Raw genomic sequence first — 23,138 nt, 5'->3', positions numbered from 1 at the left:
CTGCATCTGTTGCTATCGTCATGCTATCTAACCAAATTATCTTTTCCCTGGGTTAAACATATTCAATGTTATAACATTATTCAGAAAAACATCTTGCTCTGGTCAACAACCACTGAAGGTCTGTTACGACAAGGCAACTCCATCTGGCTGCCAGTGGCAACGGTGTGCGGCCTCGAAGCAACACTTTCATCACAGGGGGTTCTTAAGAGGCGGCACATGAAAGAAAAGACGCGTGAGCTTCAGCCTTCAAACGGCCTTTTCACTCGCTCCTCTAACCCCCGTCCTCCACATGCAAACAAGAGGAGCGCAGGAAAAACAAACCCCTCCGTTCCGAAGACATTTTTGAAAACATTCATCTTCATTAGAAATCAGGGAATTAGAGTTAGTTGCTTACTTAGGTCGTTAATCACAACCACGACGAGGAAGAGAGGGATGACGAGGAATGAGAATTAGAAGATTTAAAGGCTTGTTGTTGAAAGCCTGCTATTTGTGACTTGGTTAACATATAAATGGGAAAATATGGCATTAATATCCCCGACTTTCTGCTTGGTTTGTTGCTTTAAAAGGTCGTTAATATCAACGTCCACTTACATCAGGAAGGTCATTATTTTGAATATGCTCGGGCCCAGTTAGTTAATGTTAGTGCAACAACAGATTTATAGTAATAGTTAAAAAAAACAAGCGATGGAGGCTTTAAAAGAGCATAGTTTGACAATAAAATAAAAAAAACAAAAGAAAGTGACTCAAGAATAAAACCCAAAATCTTACAGTTACTCTATTTAAATATTTGCATCAGTTAATTTGTCTGAAAACTAAAATGGTCTCAGGTTATGGGGTACGACAGGGACCTGAAGCCAAGATGCAGTTAGTCAATCATCATGATGATGTTTTGAACCTATTACATTATAAAGTTCTCTCCTGTATGAAATCTCAGCGAACGTGAGGTTACGAGAGTGGAGTCCGTTGCGACTTAATAACGGCTTCACCCCTCTTCCAGCCAGCTGTAATCACGCCCGCTTTGTTTGTACAACGAGTCCCTTTTGTGGTGAAGACCTATGGGATTGATGACACGCGGTGACTAACCTGGATGTTTGACCAATCACAGCAGAGTGGGTGTTGTCAGTGGGCGGGGGCTTAAGTACACTTTCTAATGTAAATATTTAAATGAAAAGAGAGTTTTGTAGAACCAAACACATACTGATGATACAATAGAGTCCAAGATCAATTCAAGACACACTTAAATCAACACATGAGTTGCTAAAGCTAAAGATGCTACAAAGATGTCAAACTACACTGCAGCAACCGAACATTCTTCCGGACTATTTTGGAAAATGTTGACAGGTTCACATGTTGCGTGAATTGGATGTAAAATAAAAGTCGAGGCGGGAAAAGTAGGCCAGAGAGAGCAGTGAGAGCCTGTAGCAGGTTTGGGATGTGAACTCCTACGCTTCCGCCAGCTTTCCATTTGACTATTGAACAGCGTTTGATGTATGTGGAACACTTTCCGTTTCATGGCTGTCAGCAGAATAATACAGATGAAAGATGAGGCAAGAGGGAACGGAAGGTTGGGGATCGAGGAAGACAAATAAACCTGGACGGAAGAGACTTTTGGGCATGCCGTGACTGGCTAGTGGACAACCGTAACCGCTTCTTATTGCTTTACATCAGGTCTCTTTGAGGCTACATCCACACATTACGCCCGCTGTTCACAGGGTGGGAGGAACAACACATATATTCTCCGGCTCGGAATCAGATTCAGCACTTAAATGAGTGAAACCACACAACAGAATATACAAGTTGGAACCAATAGAGTAAAGACGCACACTTTAATGAGAACGTATGAGAGGAACTTTAGTCCATGATGGGTCTTTGCGCTTGATGGATCTACTGACTCCTTCAAGAAACATCTTAAGACGTTTTTATTTGTTCAGGCTTTTCCTTGATTTTCTGGAACTCCTGTTGTGTTATCAGTTTTATCTTGATCTTTAAAGTATATACTTTATTGAGTATTGTTTTGATTGTTTAAGCGCTTTGTGACCCTGGCCTGGAAAAGCGCTATACAAATAAAAATGACTTACTTACTTACTTACTTGCAAGACTAGCGAACAAATACAAATAAAAATGGTTGCAAAATAAAGACATTTTGACGAGAGAGTTTATGTTGACTGGAACTACCTTGTGTTGTTAAGGAAGATTGTCTTTAAGTGTATTCCCAATGAGCCAACCTTTCATAAAGACTACTTTATGCTCTCAAAGGGATGACATTTCTGATATGTTCGCTAAGAAACAAACCATAATACGTCAATTTATTGATCAATACATCCAGTAAGCTGCTGCTTTTATGACAATAAGCAAGAGTTAGAAAAAGAAGGGATGGAGAATATTTTATGGTTTGGTTTCTACTAGACTTGCAGTCAAGACCCCCTCAGCCGAGACCATCTGGACAGGACTGACCGGGATCAAGACTTTTGCACATCAGAATAAAAACAGAAATAAAAAAGAAATTCATTATGGCCCGAGAGTCACTCTGTAGAAATCTTAATTTTCTCTGGTATTGTTAACAACTCTTTCATTTTATATATGACTGCGGTTAAAAGTAGGTTAAAGACTGAATTGTAATTTGTAAAGTTACTAATGTTCCACTCTGAGGCGAGCATGGCATCTGGGGTGAGGACGAGAAGTGACTTTGACTGATGATATATTAGATTTTAATCAAAAAAATATATAGATCAATAAAAAATATAGATAAAACGGCCATTTTTAATCTCAAATATATTGCGACTCTAAAGAACGCCGTATGCACATCTTCTATCACATTAATAGACAATCATTGTTTCTATTCATCTGTTCTCTCGCCATTTTTTCCATCTCCATCAATATGCTTGACGTTAAAACCTGCCTTCGTGTCCCATCAATCATCATTCATCGCTCCTGATTCTACGTTCACCTCTTCTGTCGCTTCTCCTACTTTCACCTGACATATATTTTGGCCTGTGCCCCTCCATCTCCATCCTTCACAAACACTTGACAATCCAGCTTTTCCATCCATTTCTTCCTTTGTATCCATCCTTCATAATTTCCCTCTTTGTGTAGCTGAAGATTGCATTGTGACTGCAGGAGTGTGTGTGTGTGTGTGTGTGTGTGTGTGTGTGTGTGTGTGTGTGTGTGTGTGTGTATGTGTGTGCGTTGTGCGGAATAATCGGTTCTGACAGCAACAGAGTTCAGGGATAGAGGTGATGTCAACAAGCTTCTTAAATCTTAAAAGTGTCTATTATTTATGCTTAATTCATGGATCATTCAAACAAACAGTGATGTTCATCTTGTTACAGTTGACAATAATCTGAAAATGTCCCGATTATGAAACAATAAAAATGATTAATAATCCGTTTTATTTGAGTTATTCTGAATATATTAATAATATACTGTACATCTGTATGTATAAAGGGAAACGTCTCAATAGTATGTAATGAAAACTAGGGCTATGTATTGGCAAAAATCTGGTGAAAAGATAAGTATCACATGAACTATATAATACATTGTTATATATTGCGATACTGTAGGAACAACAAGTATTATTTTTTAGTATTGTGGGAGTAATTCCTGCTTATAATCGTTTTAAAATTAATATTTGTTAGCTTTGAAAAAGCTACTGGAGTCAACTGTATCCTCTCATCCTCAGTTACCACCGCAATCTTAGAATAATTCATCGTTTCTTTAGCTGCGGATGACGTAATGACAGCTGCCCTCTAGCGGTCGGGAGTTAAATTGCAACACAAAAATGAACAAACACTGTGAAAATGTTCATGGTAATTGGAAAATATAGATATATCATTTTTTTCATATATACTTTATTGAAATGTAAACCATTAGATAAGTGATAAAATAAAATTTAAAAGCAAAATATAAATCAATGTTTTTTTTGGTGAAAATGAAAAAAGTTATCGGTTAGTCAGTGTAATTGATATTTTCTCACACCCTATTGATAATTATTTAATTGTTAAAATGAATATGGATATGCTGACATAAATGTTGCTGAAATTAAATTAAACTGAATGCAGTTATTGGGGAAAGAAAGTGACAAACAGTATATGAGCAATAGGGAGTGAAAGGGTTAAAACGGTTAAAGTAAAATGTAAATGTGTGATTTTGTGGAGGCATTCAATCCAACAGCCAGGAAACTACAGGAGAGCCAAATGACTCGAAAGTGTACTCATACCTTCGCAGAAGGAGCTTGGGATGGTTTTTGCTCTCCAGATTTTTGTCGATGAGGTCTGACAAAAGCTGTTTGAGGACGCCTGTGGCGTACTCCATCTCTCCCTGCAGTGCGGTCATGATGAGGGAGGCCACGTTGCCTCGGTCTCGCATGGAGAAGGATCGCTGTGCCTCCAGGGTGCGGATGAAAGTCAGCAGGAAGTGCTTTTTGGTCAGCAACTGGCCGAACAACGTGAGGGCCTTCTCCACGTTCGCGGGTACCTGAAGGTGTTCAAAGGAGATGAAGAGTGAATGAATGTGTCGGGTTAGGAATCTGACTTTGATCTGAAACCAAGATCAGATTTGGTTCAAAGACGCACCAATTTTTACTCGCACAAGGAGAGCAAATACAGAATATACATTCCTTCTGAAGGCAGAAGTGTTTTGGTTGCATCTTAAGTTATTAATTAATCCGAGAGCTAATCACAGTAGCATAAATTGAATGAATTAGAGCCGGTTAAACCAAAGATCTTCCTCTCTCTTTGCGCTTGATGGATCTACTGACTCCTTTAAGAAACATCTTAAGAAATTTTCATTTGTTCAGGCTTTTCCTTGATTTTCTGGAACTCCTGTTGTGTTATCAGTTTTATCTTGATCTTTAAAATATATACTTTATTGAATATTGTTTTGATTCTTCAAGCGCTTTGTGACCCTGGTCTGCAAAAGCGCTGTATAAATAAAAATGACTTAGTTACTTACAATTACTTAGACAAAAGGACTGATTAAACATGTGTGGTGAAGTAAATGTGTTAACACACAGCCCAGCCCTGTCATTTTCCATCGGGATGTCAGTTAAAAGACGCTGAAGAAATGGTGACGGATACATACGAGGCGGACACTTATGCAAACAATGTCAAAAATGTAGATTAGTGTTCCACTTGTTCTCTACATCCTTTCATCCCTCACCGCCGCCCCCCCCTTTACCTCAAAGGCAGCCCTCTCTGTCAGGCCTCCACTTTACAGAGACGGTGGGTTTGAAGAGAGAATGTGAGCCTCATGCAGTAATAAGAAATTGATCTGCCTGCTCGCGCGCTATAGTGGCCTGTGATTGCCTGGGCCATACAAATGAAAATCCAATGTCGTGCTGCTCTTTCCCCTCCAGAATACAGCTGATAGCATGAGCAGATACAGGACGTCTCGGCACGCTCGCCGAACGCATGCGAATGCATGTCGGGGGGGGCTCAAGTGTGCAATGTGTGTGTAGGTGTGGGGGCGTGGATGGTAAAATGATGGAGTCGCATGTGCATGCGGCGTTACTCCGTCCCCACAGCTGAGCTTCATGCCCAGTGATGGAGCGTTCTCTCCTGATAAAACCGGAGAAGTGGAGCACGGTGTTTTATTGAACGTGTGAACATTGCTTTCTCAGCGGCCTCAAAGAGACTCGCTCCCACAGAGACAATCTATCATTCGTACTGTTCCATCTGCAGCTCAGACATTGCTCACTCCTTAAGAAGAAACTTCCTTCCGCCGTCTTACATCAAAAGGCGGCCACGACGACGACCAATGCATTTCCTTGCCATTGTTTGCTCCTAAATCCCTCTAAACAAGATCAGTTGGTTGGTACTGATCATGTGACCCGTTGAGTGTTTTTTGGTCAGGAATGCACATTAAGAGTCAGCGTTCTTCACAAGAAATCTTGAGGCACAGTTTTGCCAGATATGCAACCATGTTTGCCATTGAAGAGAAATGTCTTCACGTATTACTGGCTGAAGTACACGCCTTTGCCCGAAGATTTTTAGGAGATAAAAAAAAAAACGTAAAAAAAACCCACGAAAATAACATTTTAAGTTGTTTTTTTTAACATTCTTGCATTGACTTAAAGGCATGCTTGCGTCATCTTTTCGGCCAATTGCGACGGAGGGCTAATCTAAGGCCAAAAAACGCGACTAAAAGGCTGTAACTTGTTTATTATTTAAGATGCAAATAATTTAGCTTGGAATGAGACGAAGAAAATGAGCCTATATTCTAGAGTAACGCAAGTATTACTTAAAAAAGGGAAGAAGTTAGCACACAACTGTTTTAGGTCTTTTGTTTAAACAAGGTCAAAAACCGGAAAAAAAAAACATGGTGGTCATTTTGAGCCCAAGAAGAGCTGGAACGCTCATGATAGAACCAAGCTGACTCAATAAATAAAATGATATCGATGCACATTAAACTAGTATAGCAGCCTCTCGCTCTCACTTTTGCATGAACCAACTTCTGTTTGATACGAAGGGCTCTCTACTGACCCGTACCTCCATCTCCTTGAGAACAGGATGGTCCTCAATCCCAGGAAACAAAACCCTCATGGCATAAGTCCGGTAGTCCAGGAAGGGAATTCCTGCTCCGTCCAGCTCCTGTGTGAGTTCATGGATGTCTGTTTGCAGTTCTGCGAAGGCTGGAAAAAAAAGCACATGGATGGAGATTATTACGACGGATCTTGATATGGAAACGGAGAAAGAACATGTATGATCTTCAACTTCCTGGTTAGTGTGATCAGGGAAGTGAGTGGTGAAAGAAAGAACATTTTAAAATAAATAAATAAAGGGATTTGGTTCAATAAAGTTATATGCCTTGAGCTTCAATTATTCATTAAACAACTCACAGTTATTATGAAGTGCTTCATTTATTATTACCAAGAGAAAATCCATATTGTTTTCAATTCAATTGTATTAGTTATATAAACAGCAACTCAATGCACTCCCAATTTAACAAATATTTTAAATAAAAAGGCATCTTGACAAGTTAAGGACGAAACTTGCATCACGTGTTAAAGGTGTACGGATGTGAGGCGGACAGAACGGAGGGAAATAAATAGTTCCGTTGCTAGAGGGAACTTAAGGATAGCAATTACACACAGCAACATGAGCCTGTGACCACACACACACATCCCCCCTCGACACACACAGATATTTCCCCTCCTGCCCTACAGCTGAACACATAACCTAGTGCCCAGATGATTTATGTGAGTGCATGTGTCATTTTCTTTACACATTTTATGTCCCCAGCGCCTGTTCTGACCCTAGACCACCGCACACAGCCTTCAAAAACTCCTCACAGGGGAACAAAACTACATACAGTGTATATACTGTATACATCATATACACTCAAATACAATCTCCCTTCTGTCTCTAGAATACTGTTGTTTCCTGTCTGAAAACTTCATTCCCATTTGTGTTGCCCTTTTTTTAAGTTGGTGAGTTTCAATTTCTTACTGAAAATCATTATGATTCAAATGCAACTCATTATATCATTTGTTGCTATAATTGTCAAGTTTGGATTAAAGTCTATCTTTCTATTAGTTTCTTTTTGTTTTATGTTTTAGCTTCAACCACAATAACATGATATTCGTTTCTTATTGTTTGTTCCAATCATGCGATTGAATCCAACATGTATATACAAGTTCAAAGTAAGCTTTGGAACGATCTTCCTCTCTCTTTGCGCTTGATGGAGTCTACTTACTCCTTTAAGAAACATCTTAAGTCGTTTCTATTTGTTCAGGCTTTTCCTTGAATTTATCGAACTCCTGTGTTGTTCTCAGTTTTATCTTGATCTTTAAAGTACTGTATGTACTTTTTTGAGTATTGTTTTGATTGTTTAAGCGCTTTGTGACCCTGGTCTGGAAAAGCGCCATACAAATAAAAATTACTTACTTACTTACTTACTATTAGGTCTTAAATCATGAAGTCACAGAACCTCCATTTTGTTTGGACTGAGCAACATCCCTTAGATTTCAAGTAAGTAAAATGCTTTAAATACTTTTTGTGTGTGATTATTACAGTGTATAGAACAGGGATCACCAACATTTTGGTGTGTAGTGTTCCCAATGTCTATTATCAGTTTGTTGCACAGTATTTGAATTGATTAATATATATTATTATGGATTTTAAATGGTATTCTTCCAACACATTCATCACAATTTTGATGCTTACAGTGTTACCTTGCTATAACAGTAGAGTCAATTGCAGGTTGGGTAAAAACCAAGTAGTATCCGTCCTGATGTATTTCATAAGAAAGATGTGACATATATCGATATCTACGATGACTTGGGAATTCAGTCGCTCGGTGAAATTGTGTTGTGAAAACTCTTTAGAGACGTTACTTTTTGATGATTACGTTTCGCTCGCTTCTGCATCTTTTTTCATTCTCCCGGACAAACCAGCGAACATCGCTCGTGTCGTGCTGGACCGCCTCCACATCCGAGCCGATGAATTCATGCTAATGCGCTGCCCTGTATCTATCGAAACCTCCATCTCTTCCTCTCGGAGCAACACGGGCCAAACTCAGGGCTCTCTCGCGGGGAGAAGAGCCAACATCTGGTGGCTGGCTCAGATCAAAGTGGTGCTCTGGAAACACACCAACACCCCCCCACTACACACACTCTCACATACACACACTCACACACACACACCACTGCCACCGATCAGCAGGGGGACATTTGGACGAGCGAGAGAGGAAAAATATGTACAGAGAGTCGGCTGAAGGGGAAACAGTTTGGGCCACTCTGGCCCTGAGAAGCTTTTGAGGTAAAATGCAACACGGGGGACATTTGCAGAAGGTTATTGGGGAACAGAGAGACATTTGGAAAGAGACTTGACGAGTCAAAGCTGCATTACATAACACGCTGTGTACCGAACTTTACTTTAAATCCACAAAATGTTTTAAAACTAAAACGAATCAGATGAGACATGTTGGAGAAAGGTGCTAAAAAATGTTATTCTAGGATAATGTAAACTATTGAATATACCTGGGAAATATAAGTGATTGTGTGACTTAGTGTTGTATGAAACTAACAAAATACTATATTATATTTAAGAAATAGCTAGGAAATGTAAAAAAAAATAGCTCATAATTTGAAGCATTGGATGAACATTGTAAAGGAAATGACCTTAAACTTTTATTCAACATCATTACTTTTAAATTAAGTTTAGCCTTTGAATGAGGGGCCATAAAAAATGAAAAACGAAAGGATGAAATCCCGCAGACACGTGCATGTTTTAGAGCCATCTTAACTAGTCTGTGAGTGTGATTTTGGATTACCAAATATATTTTTTTATATACTTTATTTGTGTGTGTGACTACCACAAAACATTTCCCTCCATTTCTTTCATAGAAGCTTTAATGGCTTCTATGGTTTTGAACGAGTGAAGGGGCAAATGCAAACAGTGATATTACAACAAGATTTATAGTTTCGGAATTTAAAATAATATTTTGTCTTAGTTAAATAAACTTTAAATAAAAATTAATTTGTCTTTATCTAGTTCAAGAGTAAATGTAGAACTTCTTCACAGACAGAAACAAGGTCTCCAGTATTTAGCAATTCACATCTACACATAGCAGTCTTAACTTGTGTCGTTCAAAATAAAGTAAAATAGTGCCATCTAGTGGACTCTGAAGATAATGACACTGCTTCATGAAGCTTCATCAGAACATCACTAGGAGCTAAACGGTCAGAGTTTTACCCTTTTCTGTTCGTCTTTTCTCCATTAAAGCTATTATTATTAGATGTTGAAAAAGAAAGTGTATTTGAAAATGGAAAACGACTTGAAAGAAAATCCCTGATGAAGGAGCCAGTGTTGTAAGACTCACCCTCCTTGCACTCCAGAGCCACCCGGGACTCCAGGTTGTCCATCTGCAGCTGCAGTCGTTTGAGGGTGCGATCGGCATCTCGGGACTTCCTCTTGTAGGCGATAAGCACCACGATGATGACCAGCAGGAGGAGACCACCTCCTCCGCCGATCCCGATGATGGCAGGCAGCGTGAGCAGGCTGTCCGAGTAGATCTTCAGGGTCCCGGGCGAGTATTCGAAGCCCCCGACACGTATCTGGAGGAGAGTCGGAGTCTTAGGTCTCTCAAAGAACCGAACTGTACAAGGTGCTTGAACCAACAACCTCAATTTTCTTCTACAAAAAGGGTCTCTACGTGGAAAGAATGCAGTTTAACATGTAATTACTGATTCAAGCAAAGAGGAATTTCATATCTAATTCTACTTTCATTCTTTTGAGAAGTTTGTTTGATATAAAATGACATTTATTAAGCACACAAACAAACATGTGGTCCAGTTGTTTGGTTTGCAGTGGAATCCCACAGAGAGCACGAATATGAGCCGAAAAAGTGCGGAGCGTGTTAATGTTCTTCTCCAAACACGGCGTCAGTCAAACCGACTTGTACGTGTTTGCATTTCTGTTGAAATATGAGCGAGAAATCTCAGAGTAATTGAAGAGATTTAAGTTCCAATGGTGAAGGAGTGGAACAGGAAGCAAGAGGATTGACACGAATAAAAGGGGAAAGGAAAGAAGAAAGGAGTGCCGGCTGAATGGGATCTACTGAGGATAATAAATCCTCTGGATATAAAGGTATTTAAAACCCAGGGACGATTAAAAGTCAGCGGGAAGAAAAGGGGAGATCAGGTAACTTCCTCTTTTTCCCAGAGACTCCGAACCACCTCTTGTCGGCTGTTTGTCACCAATCACAGCTGACTTTAAACACTCACTGTGACTTTGTGCTCCCCAGTCAGGTTCGGCAATTCACACATCAGCTGGTTCTCTGACAGGGTGAGGGCGCACGGCGTGTCCCCAATCAGAACAGTGTAGTTCAGCTTTGTGTTTCCTGGAGCTGCTGGAATAAGGTTGCGACCCTGGGGGAGAAAAATAACAACAACAGTTACACAATGTACAGTTACACAACACCAACACCGAAATTAGATTTAGAAATAATTCATCAACCGTATAAATATATTTATCGATCAGTAAGATCTTAAAGCGATAAATTAAAGACTAATAAAGGTAAACGCTTCTTCGTATGTTTTACCTTCTTTTTATTAAAATACATCTTTATATTGATTTTGAAGCATAAAGACAAAGAAATTGTAAGAATATTTTTTCATAATCATGGAAATCCCCCCTTTCTTTACATTCAGGGCTTGAAAAATATAAACAAAATATATAGTAAAACATTTGTATATTTACAAATCCATAGTAGAAAATATTGACAATATATACAAAGTTGAAGACATACATAAAGCTGAATAACGGACTGATGTAAAAAGAAAATAAACAAATTATTAATCAAAAATATAATTATTATGGTAATTATTTGATACATTTATAAATTAATGAATATAAAATAGAGTAATCAAAAACTATTAGATAGCAAAATGGAAATTTACCTAAAAGTAACAATGGATAAAATAACAAAAATATTCCATTCATGACAGTATAATTTTCTTTATAAAAGGTTCAGATCGTTGACATATCGCATACAAAATAAGTAGATTTCATCAAATTCCTACAGAAAGTTGGAGTCACTGTATCTTTATTTATCTAACAGCAGCATTGAAAGAACTTCTTAGATCCAACTGTTAAATAAAGATGGCTAGTCTGACTTCCAAGCACATAATGGTGAGACAGTCCAGCCTATGTAGCAAACTGTGCTACCAAAGTCAGCACCCCACAGGCAATCCTCACTTCAAAAAAATCAACCACAAATGATTGATTTTTTTCAAAATGCTGTGACTTCTCGAAAAATAGTATCAGATAATATCCAGATAAATATCATTATTTTAGCACCATCTTTAAACTTGACAAAAGGTGTCAAATGCTCATGTTCTTACATGACTTTTTTACAGCAACAATCCAATGAAAAAGTTCATATTTAACATGTAGGAAATAAAATATATAATAATAACATAATAATTACTGATAATATTGGGAGAAGCCGTCAACCTACCTTGAGGATGAGCGGGGAACTGGGCTTCCTGTCGTACTTCCCGTCAGCACTCAGGGGTTCGAACACGGGGTCCGGGTGGTAGTTGAACGTCTCGTTCACCACCAGCAAAGAACGCACGTCGTCCATGACGAACCCGATCTCGTCGGGGCTGCTGCCCACTTCCGAGAAGCTCTTCTCGGACTGCGCCACGGAGGGGGCGAGGCAGAACATCACCGTGTTGTTGACCACCGTGCAGTTCTGGAGGAGAAGAGATAACCATTGAAGAGATCTGAACAAAGCTAGCCAATGAGAGGGAGCGCCTGAAAACGAGCTCAATTACAAACCTACACATTAGCAACACTTTCCATGCATTACCTGAGCTCAGTCATACAAGTATTTCAGTTTTTTTCATGAAGGCAGAAAGTTAAAAAGAGAGTTAACAACGTGTACTACTTTAATCGTTCCTCAGCACTTTAGCGGCAGAACTGAACACAAAAGTGAACTTATAGGTCAATGGAAATATTCATAACCACTGCAGAGAGCAACAATAGCACAGATGGGGTGTTTTTTCCTGGCATTGGAGTGGAGAAAGGTTAGCCGAGCCCCCTGGTGCTAGGTGAGAAGAGGGGGATTTGCCGGAGACACTTTATTGCTGGTTGACATTTCAAAGGTTAAACTGCTAAAAGGAAATTCAACATCAAAAACAAACACAAAATGGGCCCTTGGCTGGTTGACCAGCGGGTCAGGTGTGTGTGTGTGTGTGTGTGTGCGCGCCAGTGTCTCTCCCAGGAGTGTGTGAAAATCAGTTTTTTTCATAGAGGAGACGAGGCGAGTGTGAGAAGGTGGATAAAAAGGCAGGAGAGGACACACACTGGTCAACTGTGAGTGTGTGTGTGTAAGTGTGTGTGTCCACTTACATTCTCTGACTCGGCAGATCCATACTTGGCTCGCATTTTGGGTTCTTTGATGGTGAGCAGATTGGTTCCTGTGATGGTCAAGACGGTTCCTCCGCTAGAAAACAACCATAAAAAAAAATCAATGTAGAGGAGAGACCGATGCAGAACAGACACTTAATAATGACTGTAATTACTTAATACAGTGTTCACACATTAATGAGACCATTGTTGCCATAGTCCCGCCCACCAGGGCTGTCAACAGAAAATAAAAAATTTGACTAAAACTAGAAGTGATATCGTTTAATTTTGTTTAAAAACACAACAAATATGCTTTTACCTCAGATAAGGACAAGTGTGCCGCTTTCAATAATGTAGGAACTAGGGGTGTGAATTGGCAAGAATCTAGCCTTATAATACATATGACGTTACAGAAGCATTGTGATACTGTAGGAACAAGAATATATTTGTAGTATTCTCCGAGTACTTGACTCTTATGTTGCAGAATGTACAGACCACATGACTCTTGATGAAGTTGTAACTGATTTCATTTGTTTTGAAACCAAAATATGTCCAAACATCAGCTTTAAAAGCTGCTGGAGTCCACTGTATCCTCTCATCCCCAGCCATTATAGGGATAGTGCGGGATAACGTTTATTTAGCTGGGGAGGGAGTAATGACTGCTGCCATCAAAAGGCACAAAAGTATAAGTATTAATTATAAAATGACTATGATAATAATGAATTGTGCTTTAAATGCCCCCAAAAAATAAAATGCTGTTGAAAATCGATACATTATTGTGACAAATAAAATGTACTGAAAAAACCCTAAATGTTTATTTAATAATAATCAGCTAAATAAACTAATTCAGAACATAAATAGGGAATTGAAACACAGCATTTTTGAGTTCACAAGGTAACAACAATAGAATATTTTTGTTGCATTCGCATATAAAAATAAAATGCTTAGTCGCACCACGCCAACCACTTTTTCCAACAGCATTTTATTTTAATTTATGCATTCGTGGATACACAAAGCAATACTAATCATTTTTTAAATTGTACGCCGATGACAGGAAATGGGAAAAGCGTGCAACTATTCCCAGTCCAATATGCATTGTTGCATTTTCCCTCCACCGAGAGCACACGGGACACCTGTCTGTGCTGTTAAACGGTAATAAATTAAATCTGTATGAGAGCAAAGAGAACCTTCCACTTGGCAATTTACCATTCATGCTTTCGGCCTATCAGCTTCTTGTATGCAAAAACCCATTTCCAGGTAATGCCATGGATACAAGAGCGTCCCCATGAATTTTAAAGGCTTCTAAAACGCTGCTGCCATAACAAAGAATGAATAAGAAATATGTTGAATTATTTTACAGAGCCAAATATTTCCCTTTCCCTACAGTTTGAGACCTGAACGTTAAAAACTAACTTGAATGACTCCGTTGTTTAAATATTTATATATATTTTTCACATACAAAAAACATTTACAGTTGCAAACAGGGATTTAAATATTGATTTGAATAAAATACACGTTTTCATCCCAATGTCTGACATTGAATCAGGTTTCCTGCTTCAGCTCGCTTAAGACTGGATTGGTAGTTTATATTTTCATTTATTCTAGCGCTCAGGTTTCACATTTAAATGAATATCAATGTTTAAGATGTTCTTTAAGTTTGTAATTTTGTCATTCATTTTATACCATGAACGTCATGCTGGTAACTACACTAATACAATGGTCACATCAGTTTTATCTTGACCTTTAAAGTATATACTTTATTGAATATTGTTTTGATTGTTTAAGCGCTTTGTGACCCTGGTCTGGAAAAGCGCTATAGAAATAAAAATGACTTACTTACTTACTTACAACCATCGCACTGGTTGGATCAATTTACAAACTCTCAGTGGAAACAGATCAAATATGAACGACACGTAATATTGGGAGTACATTTAAAAATTAAAAACTTGATTTATATCTGTGGTTCTCAGCCTGGAGAAATTCACGTTTGTGAATAAAATGTTAGTAAGACTTTTTACAGCACCTCAAATATATTGTGCCACATAATCCATATTTTGGGATTTTTATGCAAATATTCAAGTAAGTATATGCAAATGCAAACATGTCTCCAACATTACTCCTCAGACAACATTTTTTTTTCTACAGCAAACGAGACGCTCAACAGTGTGTGTTTGTGCATGAGTGCTTTATTTCCGAACGTGCAAAGTTTCTAGGTCACGCGAGTGAGCTCATTAGCATCTGGTAGCACCAAGTTTCTTTTAGACTCCACAGCACAGCCGTGTGTTTGCATCTTTCCCATGACTGTGTTGCCTTATTTCCATAAGTCGAGCAATATTTACAGACGCACACCAGTGTCTGTCTTGATGCTGCCGTGTCTGTGCGTACCTTCAAATATTTATTTATCAATTATGAAAAATGATTGTAGAGGAGGTTATAGGTAGAGGCAATAAAATAGGGACAGGAATAATTACAATATACTTATAAAAACTCTACACATGAGCATCAACGGATGGACTAAATCCGAGGGAGAATTCAGCTTTTTTAACCTAAAAACACAATTGTTTTATTTATGCTTGAATTAAAAAGGGAATATATATATGAATATATAATAGATGTTTATATGAACGAGTAGTTTACATTTAAATACAACTTAATTTCTGTGCTCAACCCTTGTGTTATCTCAGGGTCAAGGTGACCCAAGGTCCAAAAACAAATGTAAGTAAGTAATTAAGTCATTTTTATTTGTATAGGGCTTTTCCAGACCAGGGTCACAAAGCGCTTAAACAATCAAAACAAATGTGTATAGGTATTCCTTGTGTTGTCTCTGGGTTCCATACATTCATATGCAGTGGTGAAGGTTGTTAACCCTTGACCCAGACACAACACAAGGGTTAACAAGTACAATTTAAATTCACTGTAATGTTCAGTCTTTATTTTCTACATTTATTTATTTTTTCTTGGCCCTATCGTCACAAAGAGGAAACATTTATTTAATATTAGCTTGACTTGTTGTTCTTTACGGAGTTGTATTAAAAAAAAAAGCACATATAGAAAATATATATCATGGTATAATTCCACCTTCAAATACAGTTGATCCTTTAATGTATGTCTGTCCCTGTTGCCTAATTTTTCTCATCATACTAGGGCTCCTTTCCTATGTTACTACTTTGGTTTGCCATGTATTGTGTACCATGTATAATGTGACGTACTAGGAAATCGAATTGGCCACCGCATGTTTCAGGTAAACAATAAAAAAAATGCTGTTAAGCTAAGAGTGTGTCGGTTTCTTTCCAGAAGAATCTTGGAAAGGAGGTTCTGCCGCTCACACTCACCTGCCGATGCTCCAGTCGGGCTCAATTTTGAGGATGGTGGGATCATTTGTGTAGTTGAACTTGACCTCCGGGTTCCTCAGCTCAGCGGAGTTGATGTCCACCATGACAGGTGTTGTCCCCGGGGCTTGTCCTGCTGGGGTTACGCACACGATCTCCTTGCTGCTTCGCCTGGAGGAGCAAAAAGATTGATTCAGCAGGAGAGGACAGGTGAGAAAGACGTGACACCGGTGACGGTCACAGTGGAGACTTTCAGCGCGTCTGCTAAAGACTGCTTGATGAAAACAACTTCCAAGAACATGTTTAAAGCATGTCGCTGAGCTGCCAAGGTTAACATCTTTCAGTGTGACCAGCAGAGGTTTCATCAGCTCAAATCAGAGCAGCTCCATTTGAAAGCCCTTTTTTTCCCTCTCTCTGTTTTTCTGCCTCTTCTTCCCTCCCACGCTCTCTCTGGCTGACAGATCTGTAGTGGCAGATCAGGCTGGTCGTCTCTCTGTGTGATGTAACTCCCTCCCTTTTGCAGACAGGCGGCCAACTGTGACCTGCAGGGAAACTCTGTGCGCTTGCCAGAAACTTTCTGCTCGACTCTAGAGGTTCATTCGTCCGTCCTTCCCCCCCTATCAGAAGGAAAGGCTGCACGCCAAGCGAGTGTGGGTCACTGCGAGGCTGTCGATCGGGCCAATAAGTCGTCGAGCACATGTGTAAACAAGTGATCCACTTTAGAATTGTTTTCCTAAATGAATGTGTGAGTTGAAATTTTGAGTTTCATATTTTTGTTTTTTCACCAACGAGATTCAATAACAAGTTCGTCGACTGAACTCTGAAGGAACGGGCAGATGTTTACATGAATTTGTGTCTCTTTCATTAAATGAAAATGTGTTTTTTATCACAGAAATTACTATTTGACAAACCCTAGGTAGGTGGGGATTTTGGAAAAGTTGATTAAACAACTAATTCATTCATTCCTTGGGCTATTAAATTGTACGATTTTGGGGGCAGGAGTGGAGTAAAAGTATCACAATGTTCTGTTCTATGTTAGTCTTTGTATCCTTTGTCTTTGTTATTTTTCTTTGATCTATGTTCTTAATCTTTAGACTTAGATTGTATCCTCTTGTTCTTTCTCTTTATTTCTCTTTCTTCTTGTTCTTATTTTATTTTGATTATTTTTTATGAAAAATTGCTGTATTTGCTGTGGATAATTTGGAAAAAACAATTTCCCGAAGGAGACCTCCTGAGGGATCAATAAAGTTCTACCTAACCTAACCTAAACTGGAAGAAATGATGTTCAAGGAATATCGAAGATGAGCAAAGCGAACACAAATGTTTGCCAAATCATATTGATGATTTCTTGCCCAAACACTACATGACCCTAACTGCATAAAAAACTATTCAAATGAACATAATTCAAATCAGTTTAGACAGGATACAGTTTCATTTCAAAAAAATACCTCACCTAGCAACACTGTTTCCAGGTACAAGCTAATGCTGAGGGTCTCGCTAATGCCGTCAATGTCTTTGAAAACAATGTTGTGAATCAGTGTTAATGGTGTGATTTGTATGGACAAATGTACACATTTATGTGAACAGACAGCAATTACAGGACCCCCTAAAGAAACTTTATAACAACTGATTAAAACCTTCCATACATGTATTTATTTAAACCTGGTAAAAGGCCAAAATAAACTAGAATTAGTCAAGAAATTGACTCTAAGTCCAATGAATATTCTGATTGCTTTAGCCAAAGTCTCTGTCTTTGTGCAAGTGTGAGGATGAAAAACCTGTGATTCAAGAAGACTGACAGGCCTCCAGTGTTTGTTCTTGGTTTGACATTTGTGTAGGAAAAGGTGACAGTCGGCAGACACCATGTTTATTAAAAACAAATTGTGGCCTAAGGCCTTTTGGTGCGTCAGGATGAAAACAGAATTTAGCAGAGAGGAATCTTCTTTGCATTCCACCGGTGGATCACGTTTCTATGGAAACCATTTCTCAACCGGCCTCTGTCGGGAGCACCTGTTGTGATCCGTCCATATTTTTGACAAGGTTGTGGCCAGACAAAAGAATGCCAAGAGGGCAAACAGAAGGGGTGAGAAAGACGGAAGAAAGAGAGGTTTGCAGGGAGAGATAAGAGGATGAGTGACTCGGGGTAAATAGGTTTTGATTCCAGGACCCTCTGAATAGAGACGTGTTAAAGAGATGGACTCAACCAGTTCATTATTTTGGCATAAAGGTTATTGCTGCTCAATGAATGAAAGGCCAAGACTATTATGAATAGGTTTTTTTTTTCAAGCAGCTCAGCTTAAATTGGCCTTTACTTTTGCTTTTTATATCTAAAAAGGAAGCTGATCGGCCGCAGCTCATTAGTTTACTCTGTCAGCGGTTGCCTAGGAGATATACATCACTGGAAAATCTGCTCTCGGAGGAAGAAAACTTTTAAAAAAAGAAGTTTAAGAGCTTCTGGATGACAGGTAGTGGAGGATATAGGAGGTTTCTATACGGCACATGGTTATTAAATGTTCCATCCACTGAGCAGTGTGTTCGGTTAATAATGGTTGGCAGTTGAATTACACACCGGTTACTGTGCTAGAGGTTCTACTCAGGAATGTGATATTAAAACATATGTTGATGATCAATTGCAAACATAGTAATAACTTCTGTTGAATAGTCTCCCTTCAAATCAATGAAGAAATACATTGTTATAAGCAAGAGTGTTTTGCATTTGATAATAACATGTGGAATCGCCTGACAAAGTAGGATTGACGTACTTCTCAAAGCGGCACGGGTGAAGTCCTATTTTCACGTTGACTGCGCTGCCGGCGTTGAGATGGCTGCCCTCGATGGTGATCTTGGTTCCTCCGGACATGGGCCCCGTGGTGGGGTTGACCCGAGTGAAGTAAGGAGACTGGAGGAGACACAGGAGAGCGGGAGTCAAATGACACTGCAGGACGAGAGTCCAACACTCATCGTGCTCTGAAACTGACCACAAAAGTGAAGGCCTTGGTCGAGATGGCCTTGTAGTCCGGGTGTATGCAGTCCCTGACGCACACCTCCACCTGAGCCTCCTGCACCCTGTAGCCCGTCGCATCGTTCAGCCGGCAGACGATCCTGGAAAAAAAAAAAAAAACAACGTTTGATCTTGAACACGAAAAAGAGCTGAAGTTGTAAAACCTACTTATTATGTCATATAAAAGCAGCCTTGAGAGTTTGAGTTGTAGTGAGTTAAATCATAAAGAGTTTTTAATATTTAAAAATCACAGCAAGGACGTTGTTGCTGATCATTTCGTAATCGCAAGTCCGGATCAACATCATTTTGTTTGTTAAACTGGGAGAATAAAAAGGTTTCTGTGTAAATCAGGGGTCTCGAACTTCAGACCTATGCACAATCTGCAGCCTGTGACATGAGATCCTATAATTTCATCAAATGTTATCATTTATACAGCTTTGATTTTATAGTTAAGATGGAAAAGATTTCTAAAAATAAATAAAAGTGGCCCATATTCACACTCAAATCTTAAAAATCAACAAATTATCAATTCGATTTGGATCAAAGATGTTCAGAAAATAACTTCTAAAGGTTGAAGCTAAAGGTGGATTGATATGGAAAGAAGAAGTTACTGCATTAGTAGTCAAACTAAAAAGAGACATTTATAAAAGCGAATAACATATCAATCATTTAAAAAAAGAGCAAAAATAGACATGCAACATTAGCATTGCCTCAAGCTTGCTGAAGAAATTAAAAGTACCAGCCCAATTAAAAACATTTTCTTATGATGTTCCCTGACATGCCATCCCAGTCGGACGCTGCACAACGACTACTATATTAAACATATAATTCAAGTGTTTAAATATTTTGGTTGCATTTTTCATTCTAATCAAACAATGTTTTTCTTCTAAAACTTTACTTTCACATACAAGTGGCAGCTCCGCCTCACACTTAACAGACACACTTCCAAATGTAACAAAAGTCGTGGTAAAAGTTTGCAGGAATCTGAGATGAAAGTGAAGCTCGCGAGCGTGATTTGAGACTTAATTTGACACTTCGCCACGACAGGATGATAACCACAGTTAACGACAGAGTGAGGGGCGGAGCCGTGAGGAAACCCATCGGGAGACACACACACATCTACACACACACACACACGGCTCATAATTAGACAGAATGAACAAACTAGACAGAGAGGAATGTGAGCGCGAGATGGAAGGAGAGGGAGAATAAAAGGAGAGAAGATGTAGAATGGAAGCGGCTGATTAATTGACTGGACTCGTATGGCATCCTCAGCTTCCCTCAGATGAGTTTAATCAACTCCCCTGCTTCCAGCCTCCCTCCAGGTGACCATGGCAACTGCAGGAAGTGTGAATAAATTTCACATTCCGATGCAGTGTATCATATGTCCATTGTTTTTATTTTCCCTTTTCATTTATTCCCTGGACCAGGACTGGGACGGGATTAAAATGCCGGACCCGTCGCAGTCAAGCCTCAAATATTAATCTGCAATAAGGGAAGACATGCGGGTGTGTTGGACGCTCAGAATTAAGAGGAAACATAAACGTGTACATTGCAACCTTATTTTGTGACCATGACAACGGCAATTTGAGGACAACTCCATATAGTTACGTATTTAGCACTAGTATAAAAGATAATTTTTACAGCTGTGAAATTACAAATGTATACGACAAAATCCCATCTCCTGTGTTGTTCTCAGTATTATCTTGATCTTTAAAGTATGTACTTTTTTTTGAGTATTGTTTTGATTGTTTAAGCGCTTTGTGACCCTGGTCTTGAAAAGCGCTATATAAATAAATATTACTTACTTACTTACTATGTTTTTAAAGGAAGGGTAGGTGGTCTTGGCTAGAGAATGATCAAGCTGTGTTTTAAATTCAAAAAGTCCACCCGCCCTTGCTCAAAAAGGTTTCTTGAAAAATGCCGGAGCTGAGAACTTTCTCACGACTTTTCCACGGAGCGGGGAGTAAACAAATGGCAGTTGACTTTGATTGACATATCATAATGCGATCATTGGGCACAAGCCCACTGAAAATAATGGGATGGTGAATACGATTTTTTATTTCTGTGTCACAGCAACTGAGGTGTGAAGAGGATTTTAATGATGTAAAAGGTGTTCCAGGAACCAGATTCTCTACTCTGCCATTGAGTAGTCAAAAATGCAATTTTACTTTTTTTTTTTGGTAATATAACTTCTGATTAAGTCGGCGATGAAAGTTATTTTTATGGCAATGTTCAGTATTTTTTCTTTATTGATTGAACTCACACTATTCTGATCTTGATCTTAAAAATCTCTGGTCACCGTGTTATCCTTGTGTGCAGGGTTACACTTAAACTCAATTAGAAAACCTGGCGCCCGACATTTAAAATCATTGATTTATTTGTGAATCAATTTGTGTCATGCTGATGTTAAGCCATTTTTCTCCCTTTCAACCTCGGGGCCGTGCTTTAGGGGGGGGGGGGTCTTTACGCTACACAGCTTGTGACCTTTCGACCTGCAACATCGGGCCACATATCCCGTTTCACCTGCAAGAACTCACACTGGGTCGAGGTCTCAGGACTTTTGAGAGCAATTGGGGGGGGGGCCTCTAATAGAAGCGTATGGCTACCATCAGTTTTAATAAACCTGACGGTCCGACTCAATAATTGCCATCTGTGCTGAATGCTTCTCAAAAAGACGGTGAATTATACAACCTCGGAGACGACTCCCGGGATTGTACATGACAAGTTAAGTGACATAATAACAAGAGTTTAATAGGAGGCTACTGAAGCAGGATATAAAACGTCCAATCTTTGGAAGAATACACTCTATTTCTCTTTAAAACCTCTCTATGAAACCTTTTTTTTTGCTGTCGGCATTCTGTTGTCTTAACTGTCAAACCATCAACGGGAAAGTTTCTGTGATTTTTCTTTAGTAAAGAGACAGAGAGAAGATTATATTTCCCCAAGACGGCAGCAAAGTGTGCTTCTGTCGAACAAATTGACAGCAACATAAATAGAATATTGAGGACAACGTTAACCGTGACACGCGTCTCCTTATTTTTCTTGGCCCTAAAATGTTTTCACTTGTGAATTAAATGTAGTTTTGTTGTCGCTCCCGAGTACATTTCAAAAACATTTCAATTGTTATACAACTCAACCTTGTAATATTCTTGGATGACAATAAAAGTAAAGAAGCACAGAAATGCTACAGATACTTAAAAAAAAAAAGGATTCCTTGACGTCAAATTGAAATGTTTGGATTAAGAAGAAGTTTAAATGGAAGTGGAAGTTATAATTATAAATGCTGGTTGAGTTGTTATTGTATTTCCTGGTCAAAAGCCCTACTAAAGACCCCTTGAATAGTTCAATCAAAACTTTATAGAAATATCTACATACTGCTCGGCGCTGATGTATTGATCCTCCTGAGGGTTGCAGGACACTTTTCCAATCCGGACCCCACTCAGGATGTCCTTGAACTGCAGGCCCAGGTTCTCTCCGATGATGGTCAGCATAGTTCCTCCCTGCCGGGGTCCCGTTTCTGGAAAAAGCTGGAAAAAAATAAAACAAAAAAGTCAGAATTCAAAAAAACCCACCAACATCTAAAGAACAAACTGAACACTAGAGACCGAAGATTCATGAACTCAACTCTGTCAAACCTCAACAAACCCGTCAAGGCACACACTTAACCTGGACCAACCCACCGAGCTCTCCAAGGATCTCCAGGTCCAACCCTTTAGACCATTAATCTACAGAACACAATTACTGTGCAAACTGACCTCTGGTCATCATTTCCCCGCTGAGGTCCGCGGACGATGTACGGAGGTGCTAATGGATACCTCAGGCGCGCCCAGTCACTAATCACACTCCAATTCACCTCGCGCTGATGCAGACAATGGTCCTTTTTGTAATCAGTCATTAGAAGCATAATTACAGTTAAGGCTAATTGAATTAGAACCTGGCAGGGGTGAGGTCATT

The 23,138-nt window shown here is 39.2% G+C and overlaps 1 protein-coding gene across 2 annotated transcripts in view; it reads right to left on the bottom strand.

Annotated features, from left to right (window-relative positions):
* Positions 1–23,138, bottom strand: part of plxna1b (plexin A1b) — a 182,102-nt gene that overhangs the window by 14,577 nt on the left and 144,387 nt on the right. For both annotated transcript variants that reach the window (XM_087801302.1, XM_087801303.1), the window contains exons 13-22: positions 22,560–22,711; positions 19,159–19,282; positions 18,943–19,079; positions 16,184–16,351; positions 12,855–12,948; positions 11,959–12,195; positions 10,724–10,867; positions 9,820–10,054; positions 6,486–6,628; positions 4,217–4,473 (exon numbers count right to left, since the gene is read on the bottom strand). In XM_087801302.1, coding sequence (XP_087657428.1) covers positions 4,217–4,473; positions 6,486–6,628; positions 9,820–10,054; positions 10,724–10,867; positions 11,959–12,195; positions 12,855–12,948; positions 16,184–16,351; positions 18,943–19,079; positions 19,159–19,282; positions 22,560–22,711 — 1,691 coding nt within the window. The remainder of the gene's footprint in view (positions 1–4,216; positions 4,474–6,485; positions 6,629–9,819; positions 10,055–10,723; positions 10,868–11,958; positions 12,196–12,854; positions 12,949–16,183; positions 16,352–18,942; positions 19,080–19,158; positions 19,283–22,559; positions 22,712–23,138) is intronic.

The sequence above is a fragment of the Callionymus lyra genome, chromosome 10, assembly GCF_982586985.1.
Source record: "Callionymus lyra chromosome 10, fCalLyr1.hap1.1, whole genome shotgun sequence".
In the NCBI taxonomy this organism is placed as follows: domain Eukaryota; kingdom Metazoa; phylum Chordata; class Actinopteri; order Syngnathiformes; family Callionymidae; genus Callionymus; species Callionymus lyra.
This window is presented reverse-complemented; position numbering and strand designations above follow the sequence as displayed.